This window comes from Triticum aestivum, chromosome 2B (genome assembly GCF_018294505.1).
Source record: "Triticum aestivum cultivar Chinese Spring chromosome 2B, IWGSC CS RefSeq v2.1, whole genome shotgun sequence".
In the NCBI taxonomy this organism is placed as follows: domain Eukaryota; kingdom Viridiplantae; phylum Streptophyta; class Magnoliopsida; order Poales; family Poaceae; genus Triticum; species Triticum aestivum.
Window position 1 is genome coordinate 457626377 of NC_057798.1, and position 27535 is coordinate 457653911.

The following is a 27535-nucleotide window of genomic DNA, read 5'->3' on the forward strand; positions in this document are numbered from 1 at the left end:
CTAGCTCAATATGATGACTACTTGATAGTTTAAGTGCACCATGCTTAACGGCTTAGAATCGGGACTTCAAAGACGTTTTGAATGTCATGGACCATATGAGATGTTCCAGGAGTTGAAGCTAATATTTCAAGCAAATACCCGAGTTGAGAGATATGAAGTCTCCAACAAGTTCTATAGCTAAAAGATGGAGGAGAATCGCTCAACTAGTGAGCATGTGCTCAGATTGTCTGAGTACTACAATCGCTTGAATCAAGTGGGAGTTAATCTTCCAGATAAGATAGTGATTGACAGAATTCTCTAGTCACCATCACCAAGTTAGTAGAACTTCGTGATGAACTATGACATGCAAGGGATAACGGAAACGATTCCCAAGCTCTTCGTAATGCGGAAATTGACGAAGGTAGAAATCGAGAAAAACATCAAGTGTTGATGGTAGACAAGACCACTAGTTTCAAGAAAAGGGGCAGAAGGAAGAAGGGGAACTTCAAGAAGAACAGCAAGCAAGTTGCTGCTCAAGTGAAGAAGCCCAAGTCTGATCCTAAGCCTGAGACTAAGTGTTTCTACTGCAAAGGGACTGGTCACTGGAAGCGGATCTACCCCAAGTGATTGGCGGATAAGAAGGATGGCAAAGTGAACATAAGTATATTTGATATACATGTTATTGATGTGTACTTTACTAGTGTTTATCGCAAACCCTCAGTATTTGATACTAGTTCAGTTGCTAAGATTAGTAACTCGAAACGGGAGTTGCAGAATAAACAGAGACTAGTTAAGGGTGAAGTGACGATGTGTGTTGGAAGTGGTTCCAAGATTGATATGATCATCGTCACACACTCCCTATACTTTCGGGATTAGTGTTGAACCTAAATAAGTGTTATTTGGTGTTTGCGTTGAGCATGAATATGATTTGATCATGTTTATTGTAATACGATTATTCATTTAAGTAAGAGAATAAATTGTTGTTCTGTTTACATGAATAGAACCTTATATGGTTACACACCCAATGAAAATAGTTTGTTGGATCTCGATCGTAGTGATACACATAATCATAATATTGAAACCAAAAGATGCAAAGTTAATAATGATAAGTGCAACTTGTTTGTAGCACTGCCGTTTAGGTCATATTGGTGTAAAGCGCATGAAGAAACTCCATACTGATGGAATTTTGGAATCACTTGATTATGAATCACTTGATGCTTGCGAACTGTGCCTTTTGGGCAAGATGACTAAAACTCCGTTCTCCGGAACAATGGAACGAGCTACTGACTTATTGGAAATAATACATACCGATGTATGCGATCCAATGAGTGCTGATGCTCGTGGCAAGCATCGTTGTTTTCTGACCTTCACAAGATGATTTGAGCAGATATGGGTATATCTACTTGATGAAACATAAGTCTGAAATAGTTGAAAGGTTCAAAGAATTTCAGAGTGAAGTGGAAAAATCATCGTAACAAGAAAATAAAGTTTCTGCGATCTGATCGCGGAGACAAATATTTGAGTTACGAGTTTGGTCTTCAATTAAAACAATGTGGAATAGTTTCACAGCTCACGCCACCTGGAACACCACATCGTTATGGTGTGTCCGAACGTCGTAACCGCACTTTATTTGATATGGTGCGATCTATGATATCTCTTTACCACTATCGTTTTGGGGTTATGCATTAGAGACAGCTGCATTCACGTTTTAAAATAGGGCACCATCTAAATCCGTTGAGACGACACTGTATGAACTATGGTTTAGCAGTAAACCTAAGCTGTTGTTTCTTAAAGTTTGGGGCTGCGATGCTTATGTGAAAAAGTTTCATCCTGATAAGCTCGAACCCAAATCGGAGAAGTGCGTCTTCATAGAATACCCAAAGGAAATTGTTGGGTACACCTTCTATCACAGATCCGAAGGCAAGACATTCGTTGCTAAAATGGATCCTTTCCAGAGAAGGAGTTTCTCTCGAAAGAAGTGAGTGGGAGGAGAGTAGAACTTGATGAGGTAATTATACCTTCTCCCTTATTGGAAAGTAGTTCATCACAGAAATCAGTTCCAGTGATTCCTACACCAATAAGTGAGGAAGTTAATGATGATGATCATCAAACTTCAGATCAAGTTACTACCAAACCTCGTAGGTCTTCCAGAGTAAGATCCGCACCAGAGTGGTACGGTAATCATGTTCTGGAAGTCATGTTACTAGACCATGATGAACCTACGAACTATGAGGAAGCAATGATGAGCCCAGATTCCACGAAATGGCTTGAGGCCATGAAATCTGAGATATGATCCATGTATGAGAACAAAGTGTAGACTTTGATTGACTTGCCCGATGATCGGTGAGTCATTAAGAATAAATGGATCTTCAAGAGGAAGACGGACGTTGATAGTAGTGTTACTATCTACAAAGCTAGACTTGTCGAAAAAGGTTTTTGACAAAGTTCAAGGTGTTGAATACGATGAGATTTTCTTACTCGTATCGATGCTTAAAAGTCTGTCCGAATCATGTTAGCAATTGCCGCATTTTATGATTATGAAATTTGGCAGATGGATGTCAAAACTGCATTCCTGAATGGATTTCTGGAAGAAGAGTTGTATATGATGCAACCGGAAGGTTTTGTCGATCCAAAGGGAGCTAACAAAGTGTGCAAGCTCCAGCGATCCATTTATGGACTGGTGCAAGAATCTCGGAGTTGGAATATACGCTTTGATAAGTTGATCAAAGCATATAGTTTTTGTACAGACTTACGGTGAAGCCTGTATTTACAAGAAAGTGAGTGGGAGCACTACAACATTTCTGATAAGTATATGTGAATGACATATTGTTGATCGGAAATAATGTAGAATTATTCTGCAAAGCATGAAAGGATACTTGAATAAAAGTTTTTCAAAGAAAGACCTTGGTGAAGCTGCTTACACATTGAGCATCAAGATCTATATAGATAGATGAAGACGCTTGATAAGATTTTTCAATGAATACATACCTTGATAAATTTTTGAAATAGTTCAAAATGGAACAGTCAAAGAAGGAGTTCTTGCCTGTGTTGCAAGGTGTGAAGTTGAGTAAGACTCAAAGCCCGACCACGGCAGAAAATAGAAAGAGAATGAAAGTCATTCCCTATGCCTCAGTCATAGGTTCTATAAAGTATGCCATGCTGTATACCAGATCTATTGTATGCCATACCACTGAGTTTGGCAAGGGAGTACAATAGTGATCTAGGAGTAGATCACTGGAGAGCGGTCAAAATTGTCCTTAGTGGAATAAGGATATGTTTCTCGATTATGGAAAAAGGTTCGTCGTAAAGGGTTACGCCGATGCAAGTTTGACACTAATCTAGATGACTCTAAGTCTCGATCTAGATACATATTGAAAGTGGGAGCAATTAGCTAGAGTAGCTCCATGCAGAGCATTGTTGACATAGAAATTTGCAAAATACATGAGGATCTGAATGTGGCAGACCCGTTGACTAAGATTCTCTCACAAGCAAAACATGATCACACCTTAGTACTCCTTGGGTGTTAATCACATAGCGATGTGAACTAGATTACTGAATCTAGTAAACCCTTTGGGTGTTGGTCACATAGCGATGTGAACTATGGGTGTTAATCACATGGTGATGTGAACTATTGCTGTTAAATCACATGGCGATGTGAACTAGATTATTGACTCTAGTGCAAGTGGGAGACTGAAGGAAATATGCCCTAGAGGCAATAATAAAGTTATTATTTATTTCCTTATATCATGATAAATGTTTATTATTCATGCTAGAATTGTATTAACCGGAAACATAATACATGTGTGAATACATAGACAAACAGAGTGTCACTAGTATGCCTCTACTTGACTAGCTCGTTAATCAAAGATGGTTATGTTTCCTGACCATGAACAATGAGTTGTTATTTGATTAACGAGGTCACATCATTAGTTGAATGATCTGATTGACATGACCCATTCCATTAGCTTAGCACCTGATCGTTTAGTATGTTGCTATTGCTTTCTTCATGACTTATACATGTTCCTATGACTATGAGATTATGCAACTCCCGTTTGCCGGAGGAACACTTTGGGTGCTACCAAACGTCACAACGTAACTGGGTGATTATAAAGGAGCATTACAGGTGTCTCCAAAGGTAGATGTTGGGTTGGCGTATTTCGAGATTAGGATTTGTCACTCCGATTGTCGGAGAGGTATCTCTGGGCCCTCTCGGTAATACACATCACATAAGCCTTGCAAGCATTACAACTAATATGTTAGTTGTGAGATGATGTATTACGGAACGAGTAAAGAGACTTGCCAGTAACGAGATTGAACTAGGTATTGGATACCGACGATCGAATCTCGGGCAAGTAACATACCGATGACAAAGGGAACAACGTATGTTGTTATGCGGTCTGACCGATAAAGATCTTCGTAGAATATGTAGGAGCCAATATGGGCATCCAGGTCCCGCTATTGGTTATTGACCGGAGACGTGTCTCGGTCATGTCTACATTGTTCTCGAACCCGTAGGGTCCGCACGCTTAAGGTTACGATGACAGTTATATTATGAGTTTATGCATTTTGATGTACCGAAGGTTGTTCGGAGTCCCGGATGTGATCACGGACATGACGAGGAGTCTCGAAATGGTCGAGACGTAAAGATTGATATATTGGAAGCCTATATTTGGATATCGGAAGTGTTCCGGGTGAAATCGGGATTTTACCGGAATACCGGGAGGGTTACCGGAACCCCCCGGGAGCTATTTGGGCCATAGTGGGCCTTAGTGGAAAAGAGAAGGGGCTGCCCTAGTTGGGCTGCGCGCCCCCCCTTCCCCTAGTCCTATTAGGACTAGGAGAGGTGGCCGGCCCCCTCCTCCTCTTTTCCCCTCCGAGGAATCCTAGTTGGACTAGGATTGGAGGGGGAATCCTACTCCCAGAGGGAGTAGGACTCTCCTGCGCCTCCCCCCCTTGGCCGGCCAGCCTCCCCTCCTCTCCTCCTTTATATACGGAGGCAGGGGCACCTCTAAACACACAAGTTGACACAAGTTGATCCACGTGATCTATTCCTTAGCCGTGTGCGGTGCCCCCTGCCACCATAGACCTCGATAATACTGTAGCGGAGTTTAGGCGAAGCCCTGCTGCTGTAGTACATCAAGATCGTCACCACGCCGTCGTGCTAACGGAACTCTTCCCCGACACTTTGCTGGATCGGAGTCCGGGGATCGTCATCGGGCTGAACGTGTGCTCGAACTCGGAGGTGCCGTAGTTTCGGTGCTTGATCGGTTGGATCGTGAAGACGTACGACTACTTCCTCTACGTCGTGTCATCGCTTCCGCAGTCGGTCTGCGTTGGGTACGTAGACAACACTCTCCCCTCATTGCTATGCATCACATGATCTTGCGTGTGCGTAGGAAATATTTTGAAATTACTACGAAACCCAACACGGAGATGTTGGTGAAGTTCTTTGGATCATCGAGGTCAGACGCAGAGAATGCCTTGACTTTCTTGTAAGAGCCAGTGTGGGCCATGGCATACAGGTCATACACCTCTGGCACCTTATCCGCTTTATTGTAGCGTGCCTGAAAGAGAGAAACAAAGTAAATTAGTAATTAAAGGGCTAAAGCTAGCATGATGAATGAATTGCATGAATCATGAAGCAAACCACATACCCAGTTCCGCCCGTACTGAAATAAGTTGGAGCTGCCTTGGTGGTGTGGCACACCTTCCATTTGGGCACGTTTGTCCTTGGCCTCGTTGTGGGAGGCCCGCCATTGTTTTGAGCACCACGCATTGACCAACACCTCCCAACAATCCATCTGATCCGCACACCATCTCGGAGGGGCCTAAGTTAGCAAATAGAAACTTGAGCGCTACGGCTATGAATTACTAAATGAAGGAAGTAAGTACAAGGCCTTAAGAATTACCTTCATGTACTGCTCCTTACTCAAGAACTTATCGCGGCACTCCTGCTTGGGATTCTTGATACCACGCCCGGCGTAGTAGTCTCGAACAGCCTGCACCCGAACCTCATGCCGTAAGTTCTGAAGTAGGCGCTTGCACTCCTTGTCGATAACATCTAACATCTGTCGCCTCCTCCTCGTATCCCTCCTCACACCTATAGAATATCTGCAATCAAATGATACAATATTGATTAGTACACTTAATAACTAGCTAGTTCAAGATTTTTAATTGTGTAAAGGAGAAATTATCCGGAATTTTCTGATCACCACGTCTGCCCTCGTCTTGCACAAGACACCGTCGATAATCTCACTCGGCGGGGCCGGGGCAGCCAAGTAGTGCTCCCAACTCAATCCAACCTCTGGAAGCCGACCCTCACCAGGCAACATGACAAACCCCGGGAAGTTTTGCCGAATCAGAACTCCAAGGACGGAGTTGGGCCGGCGGACACTTTCATGGTGGTCCCAACCCCTGCAGCATGACAAGGCCAACGCATTAGTTATTTGAAGAAACGTGAATGCAGAAGGTACAAAAAGATTAAATGCACTTACCTCTCCCCATCAGGGAAATCAACCACCTCTGCTCGCGGGTCGCCGGCACGGACGGGAGCCGTGTAGCACCATGCTGGTAGACGTTGCCCCCCTCCTCCTCAATATCAGTCGGCTCCCCGTCATCATCAGCATGGCCACTCGGCTCCCCGCCATCATCAGCATGGCCACTCGGCTCCTCAGGCTGACCCGACCAGGTACCCCATCCAGACGTGTGCTCCTCCGGGGTCTCGTGGGCCGAAGGCCCGTCGACCCGAGGCTCGTGGGCCGAAGACCCGTGGACCGAAGGCTCATGGACCGGAGTCCGTGTAGCCTCCTCCTCGGACGAGTCCACCCTAGCAGTCACGTGCTCGGGTGAAACAACTGGGGGTGGCGGCGAGGAAGGAGCCGTAAGAGTCACCCTACCTCCTCTCCCGCGACCACGTGCTCCACCTCCTCTCTTCTTATTACCTCGTCCCCTGTTGGGCACCGCAGTCGACGAAGAAGGGCCCGGTGGTGTCGACATACTGTCCAGCAACGCTCGGCGGAGAGGTGCGTCTGCAATGGAAGACCTCGCAACACGCGCCGACGAAGAAGGGGCCTCGGCGCGCTCCCGACCAGCGCCCACCATCTTTCAACACCTGCCATGACAAAGAATAAACGAAATTAGTACAACATAAAAAAAGTACCAACATGAATAATAATATGTATATCACTTAAGTGTATCATAATTAAGTACAACATAAAAAAATTGAATACCTGACACTACTAATAATCTCGATCAGTATCATCAATAAATGCATAATCATCATCATCACTATAATCAATGATGGGCTCACTATAATCATCATCATCACTATCATCACTATAATCATCATCATCATCATCACTGGACACACAACAATTATATATATAATTCACCATGTATATATTCATCAGTTGATCTACTTTGTCAATTTTATTATGTCCATGCAACCTACACTCTAATAGGCACTGGCGAAATTTATGCGTCGGATCCGGAGCAAAGCATATGCGTCAGATCGGGTGTTGTTTCGGGGTTGGGGGTTCGGGGTGTCGTGTCGGTGTCGGGGTGCCGTGTCGGGGTCAGGGTGCTGTTTCTGGGTAGGGGGGTTGGGGTGTCGTGTCGGGGTCGGGGTGTCGGGGTCAGGGGGTCGGGTGTCGGGGTCGGGGTGTCGGGTCAGGTCAGGCTCGGGGTCGGGGTGTCGGGTTAGGCTCGGGGTCGGGGTGTCGGGGTCGGGGTCGGGGTCGGGATGTCGGGGTCGGGGTCGGGGTCTCGGGGTCGGGGTGTCATGTCGGGATCGGGGTGTCGGGGTCAGGGGGGTCGGTTGTCGGGGTCGGGGTGTCGGGTCAGGTCAGGCTCGGGGTCGGGGTGTCGGGGTCGGGGTGTCGGGGTCGGGGTCGGTCTCGGGGTCGGGGTGTCAGGTCGGGGTGCCGGGTCGGGGTCGGGGTGCCGTGTCGGTGTCGCGGTCGGGGTGTCGATCGGGTCAGGCTCGGGTCGGGGTGTCGGGGTCGGGGTCGGGGTGTCGGGGTCGGGGTCGGGGTGTCGGGGTCGGGGTGTCGTGTCGGGGTCGGGGTGTCGGGGTCAGGGGGTCGGTTGTCGGGGTCGGGGTGTCGGGTCAGGTCAGGCTCGGGGTCGGGGTGTCGGGTCAGGCTCGGGGTCGGGGTGTCGGGTCAGGCTCGGGGTCGGGGTCGGGGTCGGTCTCGGGGTCGGGGTCGGTCTCGGGGTCGGGGTGTCAGGTCGGGGTGCCGGGTCGGGGTCGGGGTGCCGTGTCGGTGTCGCGGTCGGGGTGTCGATCGGGTCAGGCTCGGGGTCGGGGTGTCGGGGTCGGGGTCGGGGTGTCGGGGTCGGGGTCGGGGTCTTGGGGTCGGGGTGTCGTGTCGGGGTGCCGGGTCGGGGTCGAGGTGCCGTGTCCGGTCGGGGTCGGGGTGCCGTGTCGGGTCGGGTTCCCCCCCCCCTTCTTTTTTCCTTTTCTTCTTTTTCCTCTTCTTCCTTTTCTTCCTTTTCTTCCTTTTTTCCTTCTTCTTCTTTTTCTTCCTCCTTTCCTTTTCCTCTTCTTCTTCTCCTCATCTCCTCTTTTTTTCTTCTTCCTCTTCTTCTTTTTTCTTCTCCTCCTCCTCTTCTTCTTCTTCCTTTCCTTTTTCCTCTTCTTCTTCTCCTCCTCTCCTCTTTTTTTCTTCTTCTTCTTTCCTAAACCTAAATCTAAAACTAAAACTAAAACTAAAACTAAATTTAAACTAAACATAAACCTAAAACTAAAAAAACAGAAAAAAGGAAAAAACTAAATCTAAACCTAAAACTAAACTAAAACTAAACCTAAAACTAAACCTAAAACTAAAACTAAAACTAAATCTAAACTAAACATAAACCTGAAACTAAAAAAACAGAAAAAAACAGAAAAAAGAGGAGGTAGAGCTCACCTGCGGCAGGGCCGATGGAGGAGGTGGCCGGTGGAGGAGTGGGGCGGGGCGGCCTGGGGCGGCGGCGCCGGGCGGCAGGGCGACGGGGCCCGGGCCGAGGCGGTGGGGCGCGCGGGGCCTGGGCGGTGGGTCGCGCGGGGGCCGGGGCACGGCGGCGCCGAGACGGCAGGGCGGCGGGGGCGACGGGGCGGGGGGCCGGTGGGGCACCGGGTGGTTGGGCGCGGAGGGGGCCGGAGTCGGGGTGGTGGGGCGCGGGGGGGCCGGGGCGCGGGTGGCGCCGAGATGGCAGGGCGGCGGGGGCGACGGGGCCGCGGTGGCACCGGGGCGGGGGCCGGTGGGGCGGCGGGGTGGTGGGGCGACGGGGCGGCGGAGAGTGGTGGGGCGACGGGGCGGCGGAGAGTGGTGGGGGCGGCGGCGCGCGTGTGAAGAGGGAGAGAAACGGAGAGAGAGGGGCGGGGTGGGGCGCGGCCGTCGTTAGATGAGTTAAATCTTTGCCGTCCGCCCCCCTTTGCCGTCCGCTAGCGGACGGTAAAGAGGTGGGGCGTTAAGTTTTTTTTAAACAAGCGGGTGGGTGGGGGCCACCTCCCTCTTTGCCGTCAGCTGGCGGACGGCAAAGATTCTTTGCCGTCAGCTGGCGGACGGCAAAGGAATGGCGCATGGCAAAGAGCTTCTTTGTCGCCTATCATTTCTTTGCCGTCGGCTTTTCGGTGGCGGATGGCAAAGAGCTTCTTTGCCGTCCGCTAGCGGACAGCAAAGATCTAGCAGATGACAAAGTAGCTGATTCCAGTAGTGAATGGCGCATCACATGTGCGTCACTAGTCACAATTAGAGAGTTTTGGTGGGATTTACTCCCACGCGCGGGGAGAGATGGATCTGCTCTCTTATGCTTTTTTCTGTGGATTTGATTTTTCAGAACGATTTCTCTCTTGAAGCGTGCATCGAAATCATGAATTGTTTCACCTTATGTTCCTCAAAAGTAGCTCTCACGTTGATAGGTTAGGATTTGACACGAAAGCTATGCTCCATAACTACACTAACCCGTGCTTCAGAACTGTACCATCAAGTTCTTCAAGACTATACTGACTGTGATTCACTTTTGGGGAAGCACAATTATGCTTTTCACGCGAGAAGCACAAACAGCGCTTCATGCAAAAGCACACCTGATCACTTTTTGGAAAGCATAGTTTGTTCTTCCATGCGAGAAGCACAACTGTGCTTCACGTGAAAGCACACATGTGCTGCACTTTTGAGGACGCACAGAAGCACAACTGTGCTTCACCTGAAAGTACATACGAGATTCTTTTTTTCTTCGAAAAAGCACAATTATGTTTTCATGCGAGAAGCACAATTGTGTTTCATGGAGAAGCACAGCTGTGAATCAAAACTATGCTCCACACTCTTGACGAACAAAAACCGAGAAAACCCCTTAAGAAATAGAAAAAAAAACTAGAAAAAAACAGAATCTAAAAAAAAAAAAATCAAAAACCACCAAACCACAAAAAAACTAGTCCCACTGGAGTAAGCGTCTAGCATGCGACACATGCCGGTGCTGAGACGCCTCACATGGCACATTTGGGCGCTGCGGGGCCTGAAAAAGTGCCCCCATGTGGGGTACCCCCAACTAATTGCTCCTGAGGTCCACACTGAATACAGGAATGAGGAGGCCGCCAATGGATTCTAAACGTGGATCCTGTCTCGGGCACGCCATGCCGTACATCCCCATCTCACCCTTAGGGCTTCGCGCATGAATCAATCTAACCGACAAGAAATTCCCGGCTGATGAAGAATAGTAGACCCGATGCATGTACACATGACGTGAAGTACTTTAGCTTGCGGTGTGCCTAGACTTTGATAATTTGTTTGCTCTGCCATTGTTTGTACACCTGATCGAGCTCATGTTATCCCTTAATTCTAAAAATCCAAGGTTATAAAGTCTCAAATAGTTCAAAAATAAACCTCACGATTGCATATTATAGTGATCTATGCATTTGCAAACATTCATGAAAGAGAGGAGCTGATATGTAGCAGCCAAAAAAATATTATGTGATATGTTTTGAAATAATTGGACAAAAAATAACATCAACATGTAATCTTTGATCATTTTTTTACTTCTGTTCTAAAACACAATTGTTTTTCTTTTCTTGCTATGGCTTGAGCAAAGGAATAAGTGGGTCGCGTACTCAATACCTCGCCAGGGTGGCTAATAGGTCACCAGAGGTCATATGTCATTATGGAAGTTGAGTAATTACCTCACATTCACGAGCCACAAATATCATAGGAAGAGAAAAATGTCCATGGCGAAACATGCAGAGAGAACTCCTGAGAAAAGGGAAATTTCAACAGCAAGGATTGTTTTCTTCTTCTTTTGAGATGATTGTCTTTTTCTTTCCCGATCATCATGTTGAGTCATGGCTTAGGTTGCTAAAAGAATCATATAGACCTGAGGCATCATGTTTTGTAATGAAGTTATCGTAGATGGTGGATCATCATGATGATTCACAGTTTAGGTCCAAAGACAAAATTGCATAGGATAATTTGGCCTTACATGAGATATGGTAGACGCGGGGCACCTTTGCGTGTTAAGATCTTCATCCGTCTCACTCGCAAAAGAAAAAGATCTTCATCTATCTTGTGGGGAAGATCTTTAACCTACGGTTACCTGAGCGTAGACAGTCTATTTGCAGGGCTGAACACCCCTTTTCTTGTCCTGATTTGTGAAAAAATGAAGGCAGCGTGGATGTGAACAATTAGTCACGGTATTAGGCATAAGATACTTTTTTTCTCGAATAAATATGCATAAGAAAACATGACCTTACTTAAGTTGTGATGTTTCGTCACGAAGCCATGTTGGACGTTGGATCTGGTGACAATTTGGTGGTGCCAGTGTAATTCGTGAGTTTTGAGTGTGACGATTACCCACAAAAAGAGTGTGGCGATTACCCACAAAAAGCAATATTTCTTTAAGCGACTAGCAACCATCGGAAAAATATACACGAGGAAACGACGATCGAACCCAGAGGCTTCTTCTATATGCTACTAGAGTATCCACGGTGCTTATCCAGAACTCCTAAATCCAAAAAGGAAAAAATAGAGCTAAGCAGAAAAGAAGAAAAAACACATCTCGACTCCCGTGCGGCGCCCAACTCCGGCCACCCCCGGTTCCGTTCCCTCCTTCCTCCTCCATCGTCGTCGTCGGAGGCAGTCACCGGATCCCCATGTGGCTGCCAGGGAGGGTGGCGGTGAGGCCTTTGGCTGCTCGCCTACCTCGGGTGAGGGCTTGGATTTAAGGCGACGGCCTTGATTGGTGTGGGCGGCGTCCTTCCGCCAGCGGTGGGCATTAGTCGGGGCGGGCGGCCAGACTTTCTTGGATGCTTGGGCGTCGGTTCCCAGTTGGCGGCGGTTGTGGCGTGAGGTGGTTCTATGTGCCCCTCTTGTTAGATATGAGGGGCATCATCCTAACGCGCGGTTCTCGCCGTTGGCTGATCCAAATCTCCGGTGTCCATGCTCGGAGCTGTTGGTGGTGGGCCTGGTGGGTGCCGAGGTGGGAGCTTGTCCGGTGGAAATCTCTGGCCAACGGCAGTGGCCACGTTGTCGATGGCGCTCCGGGCGCCATTCTCCTCCTTGGTAGCGATGAGGAGGTCAACCCTCCTGTTCCTTTCTCCCTCCGTGCCCGAGTGAAAACCCTAGTTCCTTGTGAACGACGGCGTTGGCGCCATGGTGCCGCACCTCCTTGGAGGCGTCGTCTTGGGTATGAGATGGAGGATGTGCGCGGCGAGTGCGGATCATTCCGATGCCGGAGGTGCTGCGGTGTGGCATCTATCGTGTGGGCGATGGCTGTCTCAGCGACGCGCGCAGAGTGATGGGGCGGTCTGGCGTCGTGATGGCATCGACGGTAGTTGAGACTGACAAGGTCAATGCATGGACCTCACCTAAAGTTGGGACGACAGAAGATAGCGGTGGGTTCTAGAGCGTGTGCATGCGGTGCGTGCTGAAGGATACACTAGACCGGTTGATGATCTTGGCCCGCCGTGGGGCAACTTGGTGAGGCCACCGAATTAGATGTCGTGCGTTGATGCGTGATCAGGATATCAAGCTAGGGATATAGCAACATAGATCGTCGGGAAGGTGGATTTCGATCAATCCATGTCTTTTCTTTTATCGCACTTCTGCTGAATAATAAATATGGTTGTGTGCATCGCTCGATACAGAAGAGGACTATCCTTCTTTTAAAAAGAAAATAGGAAAGAAGAAAATCCTTCCGGAAGGGAAATGTTTTTTAAATGTTTCGAAACGGAAAATGTTGGCAGGACGGAACCGGAAAGGAAATGTTTCACGAGCTAGTACCACACATCTAGATATCCCCAGGCCCACCGGGCCAAGTGTCGCAATTCGCGCGGCTGATCTCTGGCGTCCCGTCGTCCCCGCTCACATGGGCCGAGCGCCCGAACCGAACCAAAACCTCTCCCTCCCTTCACCGTGGCCGTCCAGTACGCCACCGTCTTCTTCTTGCCCCGTCCCCATCCGACCCACCATCATCTCCCGCCTCGCGACTGTCCTACGCGCTTCCAGAACCCAATCCCTAGCCAACCCAACGCTAGATCCCAATTCCCCAGCCTACTCACGGGACATGGGCGTGGATAATCCGCCGCCGATCACCGGCTCCGGCCGCGACGGCGACGCGTTCGCTTTCATCTCCAAGGGATGGCGCGAGGTGCGGGACTCGGCGACCGCCGACCTGCAGCTGATGCGGACGCGGACCGACAGGGAGCTGGGGCGCCTCCTCGCGTCGGCGTCGGCGCTCGCGGGGCCCGGACCGGCGCAGCCGGTGGCCGCGGGGGCGCCCTTCGCGGAGCTGGAGTTCGTGCGGAAGCGGATCCAACCCAAGATTGCGGAGCTGAGGAAGCAGTACTCGTCGACAGTGCTCGACGGATGGCCGCCAAAGTCCGGCGCCAGCCTCCGCGTCGACCTCTCTGGGATTACGGCTATCCGCAACGCCATTGTGTCCAGCGGGAAGGCTGATGGCGGTGACGAGGGGAAGGAGTGGGAGGTCGTCAGGATGATACGGAACGGGCTCAAGGAGTTCGAGCGCCGGAGCCTGTCAAGTGAGATGTCTGCTGGGTTTCGTGTCCGCACCGACTTTGTGGAGAAATTTAAACTGAGCTTGGTAAGTTCGACTGTAGCATTTGAACAGTGAATGATGACGTGTGCTCCTAGTACTTGTTTATTAAACCATATGCTTTGGAAATCGAATTTGTTATGACTGACAGCTTTGGGATCCATAGCAATAAAATATTATAAGCTCAAGTAAAACTAGAGGTGGTTGGACCTGAGTTTGTATTTCCGTTATGTCGCAGTAATGGAAAGGGGTTATGCCCGGTTAGAAAAAAACTAGAGGTGGCAGCAGCCAGATATTTTTTCCCACATTTGTTAGTACTATTTCATTAGATACTCCTATTTAGATATGATAACGTTTTGGTATCTAATTCATTGTTGTGAAATAAATGCACTGTATTTCTAAAATAAGATTATTTTAGGAACAGCTAAAATCAGCAATTTCAGCTTAATATCCCCGTCTATTTTTCCAGCTCGCAATGATCCGATGACATCTGTGCAACAATTCTACCTTTAAAAATGATACAAAGTACTCCCTCTGTAAACTAATGTAAGAGCGTTTGGATCACTAAAATAGTGATCTAAACACTTTTATATCAGTTTACGGAGGGAGTACTAAGCAATCTATGAACAATTAAAGTACTAATCTGTGTATTCCGTCATGTGAGCTGTGATGTTTGGTGCCAATTAAAGTACTGATGTGTACTACTCATTTTTATTGCAGAAATCTATGAACAAAGAGTCTCAGGAACCGAAGGTAATGCATAAGAAACAATGCCTGAGCTTAACTGCACTTCTTCTGTACAGTTGAAATTTAGGTGACAATTCCGTTTTGAATACATTTCCCTAACGTGAACTTCCATGGATTCCCTTTGCCTTGTAGTAACCTATTATGACAAAAGCAAGTTCTTTAATAAATATATGTTTAATTCTGCAAACTGCAACACATACTGGTTTAACGTCAATTTTTCAGCACCAAGATCATTACTTGTTTCAGAAAAAGAAGAAGCCAATAGATAGGATTTGATGCTTACGAATTATGAAGCAGCATAAACGTAGCTAACTTGCAAGTATGACTTCTTTTAGATGACATCGCAAGCCAATTCCTACTGAAATTGCCATTACTTCAAATTCATAAACATTGAATTCGTTTTCCTTAAATACAACAAGCTGGTATGTTTTCTAAAAGCAATCCTTCTTGCTCAAAAAACGCTTGATTCTGTCACTTATGCAATCCTCTGCTTGCCGTTTGGTCTGATTAGTCATTGCTTAGGTGTGTTTTCTCTGAACTGAATTTGGAATGTAAAGCAGGATGCCCCGCCACTGAATCTAACTGAAATACTGGCATATCTAGTCAGGCAGTCTGGACCATTCTTGGATCAACTTGGTGTACAAAGAGGTACAAAATATAATTATTTGTTTCCTTCAACTCTTGTTTTTTTTGTGTGTTGACTTTTAAAATTCTTGTTAATGTTGTGTTGCAGATCTGTGTGAAAAACTAGTGGACACATTGTACAGTAAACGGAATGGCCGGCTCATGCATCCGCCTTTTTCAGGAGATAGATCCTTAATTGGTAATGAGGACATAACTAATGAGCTTGATCTAAGAATAGCTAGGGTGCTAGAAAGTACTGGCTATCACAGAGAAGGTTTTTGGAACGATCCTTCAAAGTACAAGATCTCAGACAACAGACGACATGTTGCAATTGTCACCACAGCAAGTCTTCCGTGGATGACTGGGACAGCTATCAATCCACTGTTCCGTGCTGCATATCTGGCAAGAAGTACAATGCAAAAAGTGACACTAGTGGTTCCTTGGCTCTGTAAGTCAGACCAGCAACTAGTCTACCCGGATAACATCACCTTTTGTTCACCAGAAGAGCAAGAAACTTATATTAGGAACTGGCTACAGGAAAGACTTGGCTTTGCAGCAAATTTTAAGATATCCTTCTATCCTGGCAAGGTAAACATCCAAATCACATATATCATCCCAAGGTTTACGTCTTCAGTCCATACTTTGTTTTCCCCAAAGATTTTCATCGTTTATTATCTTCAACAGTTCTCAAAAGAGCGACGAAGCATTATTCCTGCAGGGGATACCTCAGAATTCATTTCCTCAGGAGAAGCTGATATAGCAATTTTGGAAGAACCAGAGCATCTCAATTGGTATCATCATGGGAAGCGTTGGACAGATAAGTTCAATCATGTCATTGGCGTAGTTCATACAAATTATCTAGAGTATATCAAAAGGGAGAAAAATGGTGCTCTTCAAGCTTTCCTTGTTAAACATATCAATAATTGGGTGACTAGGGCATACTGCCACAAGGTACAGTGTTTTAGGTCAATTTTTGTGTTGACATCGTGGCGGCTACAGTACAACTAATAATGGTGCCTGCAGGTTTTACGTCTTTCTGCAGCAACTCAAGATCTACCCAGGTCCATCATTTGCAACGTTCATGGTGTAAATCCAAAGTTCCTCAATATTGGCGAAAAAGTAATAGCGGACAGGGAGCGTGGACATAACTCTTTTTCCAAGGGAGCATACTTTCTTGGGAAGATGGTTTGGGCTAAAGGCTATAAAGAACTGATTGATTTGTTATACAAACACAAAAATGACTTGGAGGGCTTCAAGTTAGATGTTTATGGAAATGGCGAGGATTCACAGGCTGTCCAGGCTGCTGCTAGGAAATTGGATTTGGGCATCAATTTCTACAAGGGAAAGGACCATGCCGATGATTCACTCCATGGGTGAGATTAGAATCAAGCAGGCTGCTAAATGAACTCCCTTTTTTCTGGCTATATGTTTCTAATTACTGAAGTGGTGGTTTTGCTCTCTTGCTAACTTTCAGGTACAAGGTTTTCATCAATCCCAGTGTTAGTGATGTACTGTGCACAGCAACTGCTGAGGCTCTTGCAATGGGGAAATTTGTTATCTGCCCCGATCATCCATCAAATGAATTTTTCAAGTCATTTCCCAACTGCTTGATGTATAGAACTCCAGAGGAATTTGTTGCCCGAGTGAAGGAGGCCATGTCTAGTGAACCTCAACCTTTGACCCCTGAGAAAAGATACAGTTTGTCGTGGGAAGCAGCAACCGAGAGATTTATGCAGTACTCAGAGCTTGACAAAGTTCTGAAAGATAGAAATGCTCAGTGTGGAGAAGGTGTAAAGAGAAAAGGAGTGAGGAAGCTACCTTTACTCCCCAAATTCTCGGACATCTTGGATGGGGGACTGGCATTTGCTCATTACTGCGCAACCGGCAATGAGATCCTAAGAATGGCAACAGGAGCAACTCCTGGTACACGGGACTATGATAAGCAGCAGTGCATGGATTTGAATCTCTTGCCTCCCCAAATTCAACACCCTGTATATGGCTTGTGATGTGAATCTGGCTTTACTAAACTAATGTATAGTTGAAGGACTTTTCTCCCTAGGTATGTGCATACTAAGTGTTGTCCATTTCCTGTAGTAACTAATGACTAGACAGTAAATTAGTAGAGCCCATTCATTTGTAAAATTTCATTAGGCTCTGTATGGCCTGTCTTGTTTGTACCATTTGCCTGTAATTATCTCCCTTTTATTCTCTAAATAGGCAAGTTCATCAACCATTTGTAGAATGTAATTTACGTAGATGGAAAATATCTGGTGTGCTTCACTCCACATGTATTTGCAGCATCAATATACGGTAATCTAAAGTTCAATGGTATCTGGGAAATTCCACAAGAATGTAATATTCACTGAAGTTCCACTGCAACGTGTTGCTTCTGGATATCACTGAAGTTCCACAATAATGTATAGTTAGACAAATGAGCAAAAGGAATTCAAATATTTGGAAATTTGGTGAGCTGTGCTGATAGTTCTTTGTGTAGATTGGTCTGGCCGTACATCCATTTTTTTTGACGGCGCTACGGCGGGCTTACGCCGGCCAGAACCATTTCATTAATAGATAACACAGTGCATTTACAAGGCAGAGAAAGGGGAGGGGGGTTGAGAGTACAAATCAATTAAGCTACAATCTCATAGATAAGTGGAACAACATGGTACATCCAGTTTGTCATGAGCTTTGTGCTTACTATGAGCACATCCACATCACAACTTCTAAACTGATCTTGCAAAAGTACCTAGTGGAATCATGATTTTCAATCTCAAGCAAACAACACAAAAGAGGAAGATAGAAGATTTAGGAGAAAACTGTTCATTAACATCTACTACCTCTGTTTTTAAACGTAAGACGTTCTTACATTTAGAAACAGAGGGAGTATGTAACAGCTTTTTGTGGCATTTCTGTTGGAAAGACTGCAATGCTTTATTATCAAAATTCAGCATCATAATTACTTCTATAATACTGAAGAAATTAGTCACTTGCTGTATACACAATATAGATTCCGCTTAGTATTGATGCTCCCGTGGATTATTCTCTGGATAGAACAACCACATCCACATGAGAACCGAGTAGTGTCTGGTTGGTTCGAGCACATGCCGATGAGCTCGCCCACCCGCGTTCGAGCAGTAGTCTCTGTTTGGTACCTCATTTCTATCTAACAACGTATAAGGGAGGGAAACTTTCACGTTATTTTTTTTAGAATAACCACACCTGAGGACAGAAGTTTGCCTCTTTTGTTTTTCTTTGGAAGGAAATTTGCGTCTTTATCTGCTCGGAATGTTGATAGCGACATCTTTCTGAGTTTTTTCAGGGTTCTTGAAGTGGCCAAGCCGTGCTAGATTATCAGCGGTTTCTGCAATTTTCACTATTGTCGTAACCAAGTCTGAGAGAAGTGTCGCAGTAACAGCCACATGCATCACTTGCAACAGAGCTGCTTCCTCTGATAATTCATTTCTGAGGTCTTTTGCAGCTTTGATGGCTGCGGACATGGTGATGTTGGCTGGAGATGGTACGATCATTGTCCGAATGGCTGTTGATAGCTCCTTGAGCGCCTTAGCAGAGTGCGAGCTCATTTCCCCGCACGCCGTTCGGACCTTAAAGGTTAGCTCCGGATTGGCCTCAGGGTACTGTTGATCAGGAAAATGATGTTGGTCAATATCTTGGCTCCTTAGTCTTTGGAGATCATGAAATGGGGGGGGGGGGGGGGGGGGGGGGGGATCCGCAATTACCTGGGATTTTTGCAGTGTGATGACATAGGAAGCAAGAGCCTCCATTGAAGACGCGCACTGACGACAAAGAGCTCCGAGCTTCTGGTATTGGCTCCATGGGTGCCGGAAGCCGAATTTGCCATGACCGGGCTCCCACTTGGCAAAATTGCACTGCAGTTTTCGGAATAATAACTTTACAAAACTGCTGCATATACAATCTGTTTTTCTTGCAGACATTCATTGTAGCTTTTACACTCATCATATAGTTTGTGTATGGTCTGAAAAGGAAGCTTACCAGGGAGTCCTCACTGGCCTTGGAGTTGAGGACGCTCTTGTACACTTGCAGAAAGGCTTTGCCCTCCAAATTCTCGCTGGCAGGCTTTTCTCCAAAGCATTCAGATTCCAATCCTGCGTACATGCATACAGTTTTCAGTCCCACAAACCCTCGTATCAATATGGAGTTGCTACAGACATTCAACAGGGGAGAAGCAGAACTATAAAACAGAGTATGTCTGATGACTCTGGTCAGGAAGACTCCACTATTTGATGTAGCATTCAAAAAGAACACAAATCAAGTTGCATTCGTATACCGTACATAACTTGAACGAGAGTGGCCAAAAAGTGCAGGAATCTTACTTTCTTTTTGAGAAAAAATAGTGCAGGGGGTATATATTACCTTGAAGAAACTGTGCCAGCTTGTCGAGGTTGCCGGCGGTGAGCTTGTGAAGATCCTCGCCGGCCCAGACGGGGAAGACGAAGATGGTGGTGCAGAGGCAGGTAAGGACGCCGATGACGATGGTGGAGAAGCGCTGGTGCGCCAGCTGAATGAGCTCCTCCACGCGGTAGCTCGACACGGCCACCAGGCTGAAGGTGAGTATGAAGATGGTCACGCCGTAGTCGTACCTCGCCTTGATCTCTGGGATGAAGCGCGAGAACGTTGCCGCCGACGCTGCAATATAACCAAGTTTCGTCAGGGTATTAGTTCTCTTTGTCGGTTCAAATAGTAGGTCCACTTTGTTTTCGGTATGGTAACCCGCTATTGATGCGTCGGTTCGGATAAGAGATGATGGTAGAGACGGCTTCAACAACAAGTATTTACATGTGGATGAAAACGCAAGATCTCTGATTAGATTATGTCAACGCGTGTCTTCGTATCCTTGCTGTAGTTGGTGGAAGAAGCTTGGCATGGGGATGAAAAATCCAAGACTGGCCTATGGTTAGACTCGTCATAATCGACACACGTGTGGCGTTTTCTTCTTGAAAGTTCAGTCTAAGAGTTGTGTAATTTTTGTTTGTTTATATCATAGGGTTAGTGGTTGTCTGCTAGAGTTACTATCGCGAGGCACGCAGCCTTGATTTTTTTTGGGGTCAAATTTATTCAGCTCCTGGATTCTATATATACGGCTGTGTGCATTATTCGATCAGTGTCTGGCAGTCTCTTGCTTTTGCATGCATGGCGGCAAAATACTTCTATCTACTTCTACTCAGCTAGTAGTAAGACAAGTCCAAGTATACTAATAGTTGGAACATGCGTTTTTTTAGTGCAGTTGTGACATGCATACGCATGCGTACCTAGCAAGAAGACGAAGATGGCGAGCAGTATGGGCTCCCCCTGTGCACCACAGCGGTTAGCTACCTGATGAGCTCCCACGGCGATGAACCCAGCCACCAGCGTCGCGAAGGCTCTATTCAAGCCTTTGCTCAGCGTGCCACCTGTTGCATGCACGTACGTTAGTCTAGCTGAACAAGTACCATATCATCACGACTCAAATGTTTAGTACGCACCGACGGTGTACTCCATGACGACGACGACGGTGAGCACGGCCCAGAGCGTGGAGACCCCGAAGCCCTTGAACAGCGGCGTCACGTAGTAGAAGACGGACACGAGGGTGAGCGCCAGGCCGACCTTGAGCGAGTGCGCCACCCTCCTTGGATCCTCTCTGGCGATCCTGCCCACCTTCCTGGCGAACCCGGAGACCCAGCAACAAAGCCCGACGAGCACCGAGCGGAGCCGCAGCCAGCAGCTCGCGAAGAAGACGCCGACAACGCCTCCTCGTCCGGCCGTCGTCTCGCCGTCACTCACCCTGATGTGGTGATCAACCTCCATGGCAGAATGAGAATGCTGGTGGATATGCAGCTATCTGTGCTGTGTTTTGTGAAGCAGCTAGCTTGTGTGCGAGTGAGTTGGGCAGGGAGGCTATGGCTCGGAGCGCTTATATAGACGCAAGGGAACGCCAGCTGCATGCGGACGCTTTTCTGGACCGCGACATGGAGTATCTCATATTGCGATGCGACACACGGGGCCCGCCCCCGGGCCGGGTCGATCGACGATCGGTATTCGGTAGTGGAACAAAAAGGGTAGCATGGCGGCATCGACTTTCTCGGAGAACATGACCGGCCGTCTCAGGATCTTGCCCTTGTCGTGCTTGGTTTCGTCTCGTCTTCTCCGTCTCCAACGTTGCTCTGGTCCATCGGTTGCCGTTGTTCTTGCTCCAGTGACTGGTCAGTGATACGAGGAAATGTGCGTGTTCGATCGGCTGCGTTTTTAGCTGTGCGTCATGCTTTGAAATAGCAGCAAGGTCGTCATTCCGGTCGACATGTGTTGGATAAGTGCGCGTGTGTATATGAACTTTGTGTTGGTGTAGACAGGTGTGCCTTTAGCTTGGGCGTGTATGTTCCAGAAACCCTCGATAACTTGAGAGGGTGGAAGACAAATGATGCTACTGACAATAGAAGAAGTAAATCCAATCCCTGCTTTAGCCTTGCTGCTTATTCACTGGCAATCCAACCATACCATTCTTGTCTATCAGGATCAGTCTTTCCCTCAAGTCACCTTAACATGCTTCTTTCTTTCCTTCACTATGCAGATACAAAACAAGGTTGCGGACGCATAAAGCCACTGATACTATTGGTCAGAAGTATGATTTGACAAAAACTACTACTTTAGCAGCTATGCGAAATGGAAGTTTCCTTCTTCTTGCTTGTTTGGCCGTCCGAAAGCAGATACAGATATCGGGGAGAAAGCAGCTCTCTGAGCGATGGATACCGATCGATCTCGGTTATTTTCATTGATCCTGGCCTATCTCCATAGCGCTCACCCAGAGGGAATTCACTCAGCTCTGGGCCGCATCCATCTGGTTGGCATGAGAAAGAAGGCAATTCCTTCCTTGGGTCAGATCTCCGTTCCGGGATGGAAGAAAGAAATGATGGTTTGGATGAGCAATTGGGAAACACACACGGGGTCATGGATGGCTACCTAATGTGAGATGCATGCATTTCGGATAGAATGTCACACTGGCTCTGGAGTGCCCGGGGGCGATAGATATATGGATATATAGAAGGAAGGGAACATCGTCTGCGAGCTCTCTCTCCTAATCCACTTTCTTATTGCAAAGGCTCCAACAGAGCAAAGTTGTACAAAAAGAAGTATGCATATGGTCGGTCCCCTTCGAAAGGCAATGGAAAGCAAGGGTCCCGCTAGCATTGAGGAAGGAAGCGGTGAGACCAGTTCAGCCATAACCTTGAATGAATTTATATAAGCCAGGATCTTGTACCGGGTACGGAGACTCTCTAGTGATGCTCCCCTACCCCCCTCTGCCTAGGGTAATAAGCTGGAGTGATAAGCTTAAGCTAATAGCACATAGAGAGCTAATACCATATCCCGCCCGGCTCCGCCTTTAGCTGACCCAGCCCGGACTTCCCCTTCAAGCGTTCAAGAATAAGCATGGGAGTCGAATAGAGATGGCACTTGGAAACTACCGTTGGTATTTCAGGTTTCACATTGTACAGAATGAAATCATCGATAGGGCTCGCCCTGAAGAGAGGATGCCGCGCTTAATAGAAAATTGTTTAGTTTAGGCATTTAGCTTAGCTTAAAATAGATATGTAACATGATGTACTTACACATGCAACCACTCCGTCTTCTAGACCGGGGTCATAATTGAACCCACAACAAACCTCAGATGATGTGACTTCTCCACCCTCTAGGCAATTAAAAACTGGTCCCATTAGCTCGAATTTACTAATGTTAGAAAGGAAGACGAAGGTGCCAAAACAAAGCATTTGTTTCAAGCGCTGTCGTGTCCTTGAGCTTCAAAGTCTCCAAAATCTTGATCGAGAAGAGTAAGCATTGCCTGGTGAGGAAGAGCGGAAGCATAGGTTTTTGGATCCTAGCGAAGGAGTTTCAAGCACGGATTACGCTTCTAAAGAGCACTATTTGGCTTGGCCCCTTCCTGCCAAAGATTTGAGATAACTAAAGCGACTCGCAGTCAAAACTGGTGGAGCCAACACCAAAGAGGAAATGTGTAGATAGTAGGTGAGCGCCTAGCCCCTTAGTCTTTCGGATCGGAAGATTCATTGGTTTCATCCAAAGGCTTCTGTCTCGTCTTCCTCAAATTGTTGATCGAGGATCAAAGACATTGCTAAAGCATACGCCTACCGAACGGGAGTTCTTGTACCTGCTAGAATGGCATCTGCTCGAACTTTTGTTTCTTAGAAAAGAAAATATGAACTCACAATGTGCAACAGAAATGTACCCACCGGTTGAGAAACCACCATAGTTGGATGATTGCTCGCGCTAGTAAGACAGCTTTGACTCTTCTTGATCGTGATCTGGTGATCGGTCACACCCTCTTTAGAGGTTCTAGGCCCTGCCTATTGAGTCATCTACCACAGAAACAGAGTCTCGTGATGATCCTGGTACAAAAGGTTCGTCAGGCCCGCATTCAGAGACTTCTGCCTCAGACTCATATCCATAAAGATATTCTCTTGCTTTCTAGCTGTACCCTTCTTCACACCCACCACGGAGGTTAGAGATTTCCCGTTATCAACATTGTCCAGGCAGGACTCTATTTTTAGAATGCTCGGAGCCAACCAAACAGTTTGCTACGTCCCTCGAGAAAATCAAAACTTCATTGGAAATTCAGGACCAACTTAGGAAGGCACGGACTCATACTTTGTAAGGTCGAAGCCCACACATAAGAAAATAACTAGTGCCTAGGAATACCCCCTTCTTCATTCATCCATTTAGGTAAGAATGGATCCAGGGAACCTGGCTCGGGAACAACCCTGAAAAAACACAGTAAGAGAGTCCAATCTCTGAAATATAGCATTTGATCTCCTAAGTAGTAGTAGTAGAAGGCTTAGTACCTGACTTGATCCAATAGAGTCAGAACACACAGTAGATCCAGATTCCACACCTTGCTGTGGACTGGGGAGAGAGCAGCTCTTCGAAGCTGGGCGTTCTGTGTGATTATGGAGGAACTGTAGTACTCGCCCCAAAATGCAAGCCGGGATAGATACTTAAAGAAAGGGGGATCGGTGGGCCTTCAAAAAGGAGCGAGGGAGTGATGGGCAACCTTTTTCTATATGTTGCTCGTGAGCCGCCAAGTACCAGTCTCGCAACAGTACTGACGTTAAAGGATCGGTCCTTCACTTGCGGATCGTTCGCGAGTCGAACTCGCTCTCTTGCCACGCCTTTGACTCACGAACTCGAGTCGGACTCATTCACTGCTGACTTTTTTGAGGATCGTTCGTTCTTCACTCTCTTGCTATTACCCGCAGGGAGCGCTACTACCGGAAAAGTGTCGCTAACCGCTAGGCAATAGAGTCAGCTTACGGGGTGGGGCGCAAGCAAGCATAGCGAATCACATAGAGTTGCCCCTACCTGCCAGCGCGCAGATAGATAGGGCGGGCGAGCGCAGGGATGGATGTCTGAGCGGTTGAAAGAGTCGGTCTTGAAAACCGAAGTATTGATAGGAATACCGGGGGTTCGAATCCCTCTCCATCCGCGAGGTCATAAGTTCTCTCTTGCCTTATCTATAGATAAGAACGAATCTCCTCGACTCGACTGATATGATGGATGGAATGGGTACAAGGTTGAGGTTATTGTGTGTTGATTTAGTTAGGACTTTGTCTCCCTTTCGTTATCTTCCGCCCCGGGTGGATGACCTGTGGGAGCTAAGTCGAAGATCTCGGTGTCGTCGTGAGTGGTTGATAAACAACGATTGCAGTTTGATTTAGGGAGTCCCAACCCTGTGAAGCTTAACAGACAAAGAAAACGATAGAGACTTCCGGGTATAGGGTGACGACCTTAATGAATCAAGTATTCAGGTGGCAGAGTTTTGAGCTACATAAGCGCTCAAATTCCGGAATACTTATTGCCCAAAAAATATGATCAACCCCAGGTACATTTATTAGGTTTTGATCTGAGGCTATCCTGGTCTGCAGGACCCAACACAAGTATTCATCCTTTCCAATCTGAAAAAGGTGTTGCCGAAAGCTTACCCTCTTCCACACGGATGCTATAGCCGCTATCACTTTTGCAGGAGGGGAATTACAGAGTTCGCCTCTCGACATCTTGTTTGGTAAGCGGAATTTTGACCCAGGCGCCCTAGTGTTGCCTAACCGTTCGGCCGGAGATGTCGGATGCGAGATCTTTAGCTACTTGTATCAATTTGCCGCAGTGTGCTTAGATACAATGGGCTGGCAGCTGAGGCTTGGCAGGATGGGGGAGTTAATTAAGGTCGAGGGAGCAGGAAAGAGTTTGTTATTCGCTATTGGCTTAGTACGGCCTATACATAATAGGGCCATGACGGTTTTGGCAAGGCCTTGAACTTCATATATCCCTTTTCCAATTCTTTTTGTATGGCTCGGTTGCATCCGATTGATCGATCCCTAGTCACTGATTACATGCATGAGTTCTTTGATTCACTACTGACTTCTTCTGTGGAGCCGAGTTCACCGACTGAGACTACTTGAAAAGCATTTTCGACCAACCGATCTCACGACGATGAGTCACCCACATACTTAACAAAAAATGCAAATAGAAGAGCAAGTAAATCAAGCTCAATTACAACTCACTCTGATCAAATAGCACTCAGGTATAGGATTTCCAGCGGAAAGGTAGCCTTGCTCGCTTCTTTACCCTTGTACGCACAAATCTAGCTCATAGCAGCACTTTCGAGTTCGGTTACTTAAGTACAGAGATTGGAACAACTTAGCGCGGGAAGTCCCATATCTTGTCTTAGCCTCGCCTCACCTATTTCCTCATAACGAGATCAGAATGAAATAGAATGGAATCTCAAGTCTTAGCTAGATCAGGGCTACCACGTTCCCTCAGACGAAAAAGAAAAGAATACTAGACCTGTTGGACTCGCAAAGTAGGATCAGGCTTTTTCTACTAGAAACAGAGGAGAGCGAAAACTAAGTCAAAGGGGGAAGAGCTGTTTATGAGCATTTTAAGGCCGGTTGACAACATCCAATGTCTCCCACGAGGGTGCCTGAAACTCCAGTTTTTCTAGGCAGAGGTAGGTATATATATTTAACACATTTTAGTTTGTAGGAAGATTCCCCGCTCTGAATTTTTTTCTATTTGGAGCTTCTTCCAAAGAGGTTGGGATTCTAGTTTCAATTGGATGTGTCCCGGTAAGATCGTTAACGACTGATATACTGCCTGAGACAGGGCATGCTCTCCCCTCTGCGTATCGAGAGAAAGAAACAACTTCCTGATTCCAGTTTATTTCATTTATACCTACGATATCCACGCTAAAGATGCAAACTTTTGCAGTTCATATCAGCCTGAATGAGGAAGTAGAGTCAGTTTCGTCCATAAACTGGGCCGAAGATCTGACAGAGGTTGACTTGCTGGCTTGTGAGTTGCCAGCTCCGTAGTTGATTGCTAACCAGAGGATAGTGACAACCAATATTCCTATTCCTGCTTGTGTGCTTGTTTGCTATTCTTCCTGTTCCTGTTACGAGACGACCTCGGCTCAAGCTGACCCCACACCGAAAGTCGTCAAGCAGTCTTGGGCTCCATCAATCAGTGAGGAGGAAACCAAAACCTGTTGGAGTTCCCCGCCATCACCTCGCCTAGATCCGGGGGTTCATACCCTCCTGTAGAAGAGATGTAAGTCGCAAAGGCTACTTGCCTGCCGAGGGGGGAGAACTACCTAGTATCAAATTCACAAAGCAGCACATTTAGTAGTTGACATCTTTCTTTCTCGTTTTCATCGGAAAGGAGAGTTTTCACGTTAAGCAAGAAGAGCTACGAGTTGGAGGGCTATTTCACCGACCGTCACTTCTCCTTTGTATCTGCCGAAGATGCAAGTAGCCCAACGACAGGCTTGTGTGGAGTTGAATGACAACACGCAGAGGTCTTTTGGCGAAACTGGGGGCTCTTTGTCTAAAGGAAGGGCAAAGTCAACAGGCCAATCCCAGTTTCAGAATTGGAAGAAGCAGTAGGAGGTTCACCATCAGAAAGGCATGGGACAACAAACTCTCTTAAAGCTTTCTTCGAATTAGTCTTTCGCTTGACTTGGCTCAACGGCTTTAGTTCAGTAAATGCTTTCGTATGAAGCTTGAGTCAAGTCTAGTCTCATGCAGTGAAGATCGTCAAGCAATCATTGCTCGTCTCTCCGAAACCTATTGATAAGGAACGCGTTCAA

The 27535-nt window shown here is 46.9% G+C and overlaps 2 protein-coding genes and 1 non-coding gene across 5 annotated transcripts; 2 read left to right on the forward strand and 1 right to left on the reverse strand.

Annotated features, from left to right (window-relative positions):
- The first annotated feature begins 13375 nt into the window (after positions 1 to 13375).
- Positions 13376 to 18898, forward strand: LOC123045427 (digalactosyldiacylglycerol synthase 1, chloroplastic). Of its 3 annotated transcripts, XR_006421405.1 has the most exons (8): positions 13376 to 14052; positions 14725 to 14757; positions 15309 to 15399; positions 15485 to 15963; positions 16060 to 16326; positions 16399 to 16748; positions 16850 to 17434; positions 18695 to 18898. XR_006421405.1 is itself a non-coding variant. In XM_044468483.1 (7 exons), exons 1-7 carry the CDS (start codon positions 13516 to 13518, stop codon positions 17379 to 17381), a joined length of 2289 nt encoding a protein of 762 aa, XP_044324418.1. In that variant the 5' UTR covers positions 13376 to 13515; the 3' UTR covers positions 17382 to 17608. The 3 variants fall into 3 exon arrangements, 2 of the variants coding, with proteins under 2 accessions (XP_044324418.1, XP_044324419.1); XM_044468483.1 differs by lacking the exon at positions 18695 to 18898 and having other exon boundaries at positions 16850 to 17608; XM_044468484.1 differs by lacking the exon at positions 18695 to 18898 and having other exon boundaries at positions 13377 to 14052; positions 15312 to 15399; positions 16850 to 17608.
- LOC123045428 (aluminum-activated malate transporter 1-like) lies at positions 17979 to 21260 on the reverse strand. Its single transcript, XM_044468485.1, has 6 exons — positions 20877 to 21260; positions 20664 to 20804; positions 19768 to 20040; positions 19387 to 19499; positions 19113 to 19262; positions 17979 to 19010 (listed from the first exon to the last, which is right to left on the reverse strand). Exons 1-6 carry the CDS (start codon positions 21196 to 21198, stop codon positions 18648 to 18650), a joined length of 1362 nt encoding a protein of 453 aa, XP_044324420.1. The 5' UTR covers positions 21199 to 21260; the 3' UTR covers positions 17979 to 18647.
- Positions 21261 to 24793: 3533 nt separating this feature from the next.
- On the forward strand, positions 24794 to 24880 carry TRNAS-UGA (transfer RNA serine (anticodon UGA)). The gene has a single exon. It is a non-coding gene; the product is annotated as a tRNA-Ser (tRNA).
- Positions 24881 to 27535: the final 2655 nt, after the last annotated feature.